Source organism: Lipotes vexillifer, unplaced genomic scaffold, assembly GCF_000442215.2.
Source record: "Lipotes vexillifer unplaced genomic scaffold, Lipotes_vexillifer_v1.1 scaffold150, whole genome shotgun sequence".
In the NCBI taxonomy this organism is placed as follows: Eukaryota; Metazoa; Chordata; class Mammalia; order Artiodactyla; family Lipotidae; genus Lipotes; species Lipotes vexillifer.
This window is the reverse complement of record NW_006792921.1, coordinates 6,047,970-6,056,875: the sequence shown is the minus strand read 5'-3', so window position 1 is coordinate 6,056,875 and position 8,906 is coordinate 6,047,970. Positions and strand designations below refer to the sequence as shown.

Here is an 8,906-nt window from a genome sequence, read left to right as displayed (position 1 = left end):
GGCTGCACAGACCAGCCTGAGGTGGGGTGTAGGCAGCATCACCAGCTCCTGCCTAGGGTGAGCAGAGGGGATAAGGCCTTGTCTCCCAGACCCTCCGCACCAGCCCCTGTCCCTGCTCTTGCCTCAGCACATGGAACAGCGCCCTGTGGCCCAGAGGTGCTCAGCAATTGCTTATTGACTAGATGGATGGGTAGTTGGGTGGTTAGTGGATGTATGTACGTTACCTGTTGAATGAGTGGGTGAGTGGGTGAGTGGGTGGGTGGGTGTGTGGGTAGATAAACTGATGAATGTTGAGTAGATATTTAGATGGGTGGATGTTACACATTAAATAAGTGGGTGGGTGGGTGGATAGATAAAATAATGAATGGATGGTTGAGTAATATTTGGATGGATTAATGGATGGATGGATAGATGGATAAGAGTGGGTGGATAACTGAGTGAATTGGTTAGTGGGTTTATGGACGATTAGTGAATAAGGTTTAATGCAGGGAAATGTGGAAGAAATGAGAATACATTTTGACTCCAAAAACCTCTATTCTCACAGAAGTCATGAAGAATCGGAAAAGGTCAAGTATTTTGTATCACTTGTATGAGAAAATTAGGATCGGCCTATGTGTTAAAGTGACCTCATGATCCAAGGGAATAGACCAGAAACCCAGGAGCTGGAAATTAGATAGGCCTTAAGAGGAAGCAAGGTGCAGTAGGCCATGGGCAGCCCTGGCTGAACGCTTCCACCACCCCTCACCCTGGGTTCACCAGGCTGTGCTACTGTGGTCACTGGAACAGCAGGCCGTGGCTGAGGAGGGAGCCCCCCAGGGCCCCAGAGTATCCTCAAGCTTAGGGGTGATCCAGAGGCCACAGGGATGTGTGTCCCGTGATGTCTGCCTGTGTCCCCAAGCCTCAGAACTTAGGAGGCTCCAGAAATGACGGAGTCTCAGGACCAGGACTTGGGAGGGGTGTGTGTGTGTGTGTGCATAAACACACGCACATACTCAGACATGTGCACACACGTGAGCCAGCAGACACCCCTGGGCTAATATGTATCTCCTTCTGACCCGTGGGTACTTTCCTGTGAGAGATCCCCAGGGTGTTAGGCATACAACACTCACTTTCCTGTCTACTTGCACTTGGAGATGGATGAAGAGAGACACAGGTGTGTCCATGTCCCCAGGTCCACACTCACACAGGAACACACCAAGGCAAACACACAAACACAGAGCACAGACCCACGGGGAGCATTGAGAAGGCGGCACACAGACAAGCCGACACGGGTTAACAGGACACTTGCACACCCACAGAGACCACATGCAGCACAGGGCTGCCCCGGGAGGCCACACGGGCAGGTCCCGGGGAGAGGCTGGGAGCGGCAGGCTCCGATGCTGAGAGAGGGCTCAGAATGAAGATAAATGAGGCCCTTCCAGGAGCCAACTGCTGGAGTCAGCCCAGCAGCCTGTTCATCTCCATTGCCTCAGGCGTGTCTGCGAAGAATCTAGAGTTTTCCTGGGTGCAGGGGACGAATGGTGAGAGATTAATCACTCCTCCCAGCAACCGAGTTATTAATCACTCCATCTGGCCGGGTCTGCTCCACCAGGGCAGGGCTGTCCTCTGTCCAGAGGGCCTCAGGGGGACCCTCAGTTGACAAGTGGGGGCCCTGCAGCAGCGGGGGCGGGCCGGGCAGAGCTTGGGGTGCCTCAGGAAGGAGTGACCTTTGCGCCCTTGTGCACTGCCTCCAAGGCTGCTTTTCCTCCCTCGGGTCAGGGTGTGGAGAAGCAGGCTCTGGAGCCCTCAGGTGACAGGGGACCCGGCAAGTGGGGTACCTGCCTGCCCCAGTGAGGGAGGAGCAGAGGCCTTGGGACCCCAGGCAGGTGCTGGGGTGAGTGGGGTGGGACGTGGGTTCTCAGTGGGATACAGGGGAGGTGGTTGCCTCTCCTCTCATCCCCACCTCGTGGTCCTTCCTTTTTCCCTCTCTGGCCCCTGTCCCTCCAGATCAATTTTATATTTCTGTTCAACATCGTCAGGATCCTAATGACAAAGTTACGAGCATCCACCACATCGGAGACGATCCAGTACAGGTGAGTGATGGGTGCCTTGACCCTCAGCAGGGGAGGAATGAGGAGGCCATCTGGGCCATTCCCCTGCCTCTGGGCAGGGCCCTCTGAGTCCTCACCCAGGGCCCTCGCTCAGGCTCCCGGAAGAGATGCCAGCGAGTGAGGCCCCACGAGCCTCAGGGGCTCAGGTGGGTCTTGTCACCCTTCCCCCCTCCCCAGGAAGGCGGTGAAGGCCACCCTGGTTCTCTTGCCCCTTCTGGGCGTCACCTACATGCTCTTCTTTGTCAGCCCTGGGGAGGACGAGCTGTCACAGATCGTGTTCATCTATTTCAACTCCTTCCTGCAGTCGTTCCAGGTGGGGCACGTAGCGGGATGCGGCCACAGTGAGCGCCCCTGACCTGGCGTGCTCAGGCACCCGTGCCCTCGCTGGCTTGGTTTAGTTCGTATGCACTGAAATACGAGCGCGTGCACACCCTGAACCCAGGCCCTGGCCCCGTCACTCCCACCCCAGGGCCCAGGTGGGCCCATCCCGACTGGGTCAGGGTCACCCTCGCCTGCACCTCCTGCCAGCCCAGCCCCTGCTCTGAGGACTCATGGCAGCCTGTCGCTCGCGGTGGACCCCGGTACAGCTGCTCCACGATGGGGGTGCCTACCCAGCTCTGAGCCTCCGGGGTCCTGAGTCAGAGTGCTCCCCCAGTCATCCTGTCCCCCTCCACCCCCCGACCCCCCAGGCAGAGGGGCTCCCTGAGCAGGTCACTGACGTCTCCCTCTTTCTACCCAGGGTTTCTTTGTGTCCGTCTTCTATTGCTTCTTCAATGGAGAGGTATGACACCAGGCCCGGGAGGCCTGTCCTCAGACCCCACTCCAGGGAAGTTCGAGGGGAGCCCCCCAGCCCTTTGGGCATCCCTGGCTCTGCTCAGCTCTGCTCTGGAGAAGGGAGGGGAAGTCTGGAGAAACCACCCAGCTTTGGGGAGACAGGAATCCTGCCTGAGGGACTCCAACCAGTTTAGAAGGTTGACTCTGCAGGTCAGAAACGATATACCGACTCTCTCATTGCACTCGGAGAGCTGGGTGGGCAGGAGCCCAGGCCACAGGAAGAAGGCAGCCAGAACGCAGGTGATGACAGGAGAGCGCTTTCCAGGAGCAAGTCAGGTGTGAGCCGTGCATCCAGGCCTTTATGGACCCAGGGAGCAGAAAGACACCAGCGCGTCCTTTCCTGTCCCCTACCGCCGCAGAGAAGGCCACACGCCTTTTGGTGGGCTCCAGGGAGCCAGGCTCTGGTGAAGCTTGGTTAGCTTACAAGGCCCAGAATCCCAGCACGGCGGACTTGGGGGAGATGTTCACTCAGGCCTGTGTTGGGTGAGGACACACAGTGGGTGCTGGGGCAAAAAGCAGACACCCTCCCAGGGCCCGAGAGCTTCCAGGCACCCCAGAGGAGTGCCAGTGCCATCCTGAGGCCTCTTCACCTGCCCGTGCACAGGGCAATGGTGGGGTCTGCATGCCTGGGTCTCTGTCAATTAAAGCAGACCCCAGATAGGAAAGTCCAGCAGTGGAGACCGGCATGTGCTGGAGGGCAGGGAGCGAAGGAGCCACTAAAGCAAGCAAACAATGAATGCTTACGGAACAGTTACTGTGTTCAGCCCTGTGCCAGGCTAGCATGTGGGGGCCGTGATCCGGTTTGCAGAAAAAACTTCTTTCATTGCAATACAAATGAGAATAGAACAGCACCAGTGACGGTCAGGTCTCGAAATGACCAGCTCTCCATCTCAGCTGCGTGCTGTGGTAAGCAATGCAGGTCTTTCAGGAGGTAGAGGAGGCCAGGGCTGCAGAGGAGGTGAGAAGGACCCTGCTTTTGGAAACAGCCGGTCTCTGGATGTGAGGGTGGCAGTCAGGGGGGCCGCCCCAGCCTCCCTTGGTGGCCCTGCAAGGGGGCAGGGAGCAGGGGGGAGGACTGGCCGGAACCCAGCATTGGCCTCCACAGGCCCCGTTGAGCCGCCTCCTCCCCCGCAGGTGCGCTCGGCTGCGAGGAGGAAGTGGCACCGCTGGCAGGACCATCACTCCCTCCGAGTCCCCGGGGCCCGCGCCGTGTCCATCCCCACGTCACCCACGCGGATCAGCTTCCACAGCATCAAGCAGACGGCCGCTGTATGACCCTCAGCACCCTCACCTTGCCCATCACTCCACCATCGGGACAGCCTCTCCATCCTCCTCCAGCACCTTTCTCTGGGTTCTCCCGGCTGCGCAGGCTCTGATGGGGGCAGAGGGAGGGGGGAGACCAGCTCTCCAGGCCGGCAGGAGGGAGGCTATGCAGCAGCACGAGGGGCTCTCGGGAACCAGGGCCGGCTGGACCCCAAGTCTCAGTGCGAGGGGGAGCTGAGCCGGAAGTGACGGGAACCCCCGGAGGACAGCGGGTCACAGGGCTTCAGGCATTGCCCACACCAGCCTCTCTGGCTGGATCCTCACTATCGCCCTGTTCACAGATGAGGAAACTGAGGCCCAGAGCCAGGGAGGGCCTGCCCAAGTCACACAGCTAGCTCATGACAGACCTGGGGCTCCTTTGCCCCACTCATGGCAAGGGTCTTCCCACCAGCGGCGGGGTGATGGTTGGTCCCACCCCCTGCCTTCTGCCTCTAAGTTCTGTGGCGCCCTCTGCAGTTGGAGGGAGGCACAGCAGCTGGAGTAAGAGATTCGTTCCACTGGCTTCGTCCCTGGGCCTCCCACTTAGAGAAGCCTCACCTACACCCAATCCTCCTGCCCCTCGGACCCTTGGAAGGATGCTGCCTCCTTTTCTGAGAGCCCTCTTCTCAGCCTAGTCCACCGATTCAGGGCCTTGGGGAGGCGCAGGTGGGGAGGAAGACGTTGCCAGGGCAGCCGTACACGCTTAGACCAACCAGATACACGGTGTAGGAGGAAACGGGGAGGAGACGCCTGGGGGACGGCAGGCTGGGAGGGGGAGTAGGGTAGAAATAGCAGAAACCAAAGTACGTCTTTGGTGACTGGAACTAATCCCTCGGCCCACACCTGAGACCGGGCTTCGGCCTCCCCTTCAGAAACAACATCTCCACCGTCTGTGAAATAAACTGTGCCTCTGTGGAAACGCGGCCTCCCCTCAGGTTTGAAGGCGTGCTGTGGGCCAAGGGCGGTGGTCTGGGTCCTTCGTCATTTGCAGAGACTCTCGCCCTGGCCTGGGGCCGGTTCTCCCTCTCCACCTGTGCCTGCAGGTCTGTCCCTTAGCGTTTGCCCAGGCCAATAGCTGCCCCTCCTCCCCAGCTGAAGGCAGTTTAATTCAGCGTGAAGGAGAGGCCCAGCTCCCCAAGCAGGCCATGGCCTGTTCCTGTGCTGGAATCTGGAGGGAAGTGTAGAACAGCTCCCCTCCCCGCCCACTGCAGTCTCCGTGAGCCACAACCAGGGCCATCTCCATCCTGGCCTCCATCCGCCCTTCCCTCCAGGAGAAGGTGGGAGTCAAGGGGCCAGAGGAGCCATCGGGCTGGGGTTCAAAAGGGCTTTTGCTCTAGGTATGCCCCCTCCCCCATTTTTTAAAAATTATGTGTCCCATCTTGCACATTTTTAAGTTGACATCTAATATTTTTCACATAAGTTTTAAAACTTGTGAGGGATGTGATTTCTGGCATTTGGTAAATATTTACATTTTAAAATAAAACTGCCCTAACCCTTTAAAGTACATCTTATGAAATCCAAACACAGCCGTGATTAAATACTCTCATCTATTTAAAAACAAAAAAAAAGAAAGAAAACCCACAACCTGCTCTTCTTTAACAGCTGGAAATTTTAAGTTGTTCCTTTTCTCTTTGAACCTATGTTTTCACTCCATTCCCCCTACAGAATTGTTTTTGCTAATGCAGCATTTTTTACCGTTGCAAGTTTTTTATCGCTCACCTTATCATACTCCTCTGCCACAAATATATATTTAGAAATCGGAATTGAAATAATTTCCTGTGACCAAAGATTCTAAGAGTTTTTTAGAAAGTCTTCTGGATTGAGTTATTACAACTAATTTTTGATGTAAAATATAATGTACAGTTGATTAAAACAACATAGATACTAAAAATTTTATAAGTGATTGTTAAACCTAAAAAGGAAAATACTGAAAACACATCTTAGTGAAACAGATAAGAAATTAATTATTTGTGAATCTATGGATGAATCAGGATTCAGCATCATTTTCTTTTTCCATTTTTATACTCTACATGCTGAGAAGCCTTTCACACAAATAAGGAGATGCCAGCCAATTCTCTGAATTCCTTCTGAGATGCGTGCCCAAAATTGCATGGTGATTTATCATCAAAAATGATCTGTCAACTGGCCACTTGATTAAGTCCTCTTTAAATTTGGCCGGGAAAAATGAAACGAAAAATCTCAGACTTGCGAAGGGCTTTGTTCTGTGGAGAGCAAGCTCCTTTGGTGCTTCACCCGGGGCACCTGGCTGCCCTCTGGTGCCTGGGCCGGGCGGTGCACGCGTGAGATACGCCGTTTCACACCTGTGCGTCTGAGCGGGCTGGGGCGCCCTGACTTCCTGCGTCCCCCGGATACAGAGCCCTTGCGGGTCTTAGAAAGTCCTCCTGCACCCTGAGAGGCAACACGATGGCCGCTTCCATCAGCATCATAGGGGGCTCTTGCAAATGGCTCAGCCCCAGTAGGCCACTTGGAGAGCCCTGCTGCCGGAGGAGCTGAGTGCCAATTGGAGCAGCGCAGAGAACTCAGGCCTCTGCACAGCCTCAGCGCCAAGTCCTGGCCACTCATTACCGCACCGGCCTGCTCCCTGGAGGGCCTGCCCTGGAGCGCCCCGAAGTCGCTAACCCTCATGCAGCAGGGCTAGCAAGAGGGAGCAGTTTGACCGGCTCCCTCGGCAGTTGGGAGAGGCCCCTTCTCGGCCCTGTGCTGACCATGCATCCCCTCATCACCGGGGCCCCTGGTCACGGCCCCACGGAGCTCTGGCTTTGAAATGCCACCAGAGCCATTAGGCCCTCTCTCTGGGTCCTACACTCATTTACCTCGTTCGGCCCCGTTCCTCGCAGCCAAGCCCGCTCGTTAGCATCTGCTTCAGTGTAGACAGGCCCTGGCCTGCTGGCCTTCCTGGAAAGTGGCCTCATTAACAGACTCTCCTCTTTAGCAGGCAAGTTCCCAGACCCCTGTGCCCTTAGGTTCTCCTGTTTAACCCTTTCAGCCCCCTGATTTATAAAGCTGGGGGAGACTTGAGACCACAAGGGTAGTCCTCACACCAGCCTTCCGGCCCCACTGCCAGCGAGAGACCACAGAAAGAACCCTGTCCCCAGCACGGCTGCCACCCCCAGCTCATCATCAGAGTCGGGCCACAAAGTGCCTGCTGGGGTATGAGCCCGTAAACGACACATACGTCAGCAAGCATGGCAGGTGATGCTGGGAAGTGAAACACAAGTCTGACATTTCCCTGCTGGGAGGGTCCGTGTAAGGTGCTACCTTGCGAGGCTGAAGCCTCTAGACCTGGTTTCCTGTGGAGGAGACAACTAGCAGAAGAACAGAAAAGGTGGAGTTAAGGTGGAGTTAAGGTGGAGTTAAGATGGAGTTAAGGTGGAGTTAAGGTGGAGTTAAGGTGGAGTTAAGGTGGAGTTAAGATGGAGTTAAGGTGGAGTTAAGGTGGAGTTAAGGTGGAGTTAAGGTGGAGTTAAGGTGGAGTTAAGGTGGAGTTAAGATGCAGAAACTGACCGCCAGCACGTGGACTTACATACAGAAGGAGACACACGCAGAGGCTCACAGGCGTGGAAGCAGACATGGCACAGAGCGGGGCCCTGGGGTCACAGAGGGGGGCCCAGATGGACACAGAGAGACTCCTAGGGACGCACAGAGGTAGACCCAGACATGAGACACACACATGTCCATCAGTCAGTCATTCCCCATTTACTGAGCACCACTGTGTGCCCAGTATGGAAATAACACTCTAAATAAGGCAAGGTTCCCGTTTCAAGAAACTCAAAATCTAGTTGAGAAGAAACAGCTCCCAAACAGTACAAGGTAAAAGCAGGAAAAAGGATCGGTGCTCTGCATCTCTCCCTGGGTGGATTTCTCAGTGTCCTTTTCTGTCTGTCCTCGTGGGGAACAGGGGTCAGTCAGCCTTGCAGTCACCACCTTCCTCAGCCCTCTGCTTTTTCCACATCTCTGAGCCTGTGCCCATGGTGGCCTCAAGCCAGACAAGGTTTATGGGACACAAAACCTCAGCCACCCTCCCCTGTTTCTTTCCCACTTCCCTCCATACAGGCCCGGGAGCTCCCTGAACTGACAGACACAGACCCAGTTCGCTGCTCTTCCTTCCTAAGTGTCTCCAGAGCCCCGTGGGCAGATGGGGCGCAGGGGCAGTGAGGCAGCTGGATGAGAAGGGAGCTGTTACAGGAGAGACAGGTGAAGGGCACCCTCAGAACAAGTCGTCCCCTTTACATGCCTGGCGCCATCGTGAGGCCGTTCTGGGGTCTGCGAGGCCCCGGGGGAGTCATTTCCTAGAGTGACGTTTTCATCCAGGGTCAGGGAGAGTTTGGTGGACAAGAGCTGTCCCTCCAGCCCAGGAGCCTGGTTAGGGACCCACTGCTCCGAGGACACCCAGAATCAACGGAGAGCAGACTTGGGGAAACTTTATTTCCAGACTGGGTGGGATCTAGGAATCAGCGCTTTCAACAATGTTTCGGTTTCTGTCTGGTGTGGGAGCCACTGAACAAGGGAACATCTCTTGTCTCTTCTTTACAACACACACACACACACACACACACACACACACGCACGCACGCACACACGTTTGTGTACTATAGAAAGGGAAAGTGAGTGACCTGCTTTTCTGGAAACCTCGAAGGAGGGGCATCTGCAGCAGGAGGG

General features: G+C 55.9%; 1 protein-coding gene across 4 annotated transcripts in view; it reads left to right on the top strand.

The window, feature by feature from the left end:
* Positions 1-4,217, top strand: part of CRHR2 (corticotropin releasing hormone receptor 2) — a 41,607-nt gene extending 37,390 nt beyond the window's left edge. For 2 of the 4 annotated variants that reach the window (XM_007466102.1, XM_007466104.1), the window contains 4 exons: positions 1,987-2,072; positions 2,268-2,403; positions 2,830-2,871; positions 4,059-4,199. In XM_007466102.1, coding sequence (XP_007466164.1) covers positions 1,987-2,072; positions 2,268-2,403; positions 2,830-2,871; positions 4,059-4,199 — 405 coding nt within the window. Of the gene's footprint in view, positions 1-1,986; positions 2,073-2,267; positions 2,404-2,829; positions 2,872-3,040; positions 3,059-4,058 lie in introns of those variants that run through there. The other 2 variants (XM_007466103.1, XM_007466105.1) reach the window with 2 other exon arrangements.
* Positions 4,218-8,906: the final 4,689 nt, after the last annotated feature.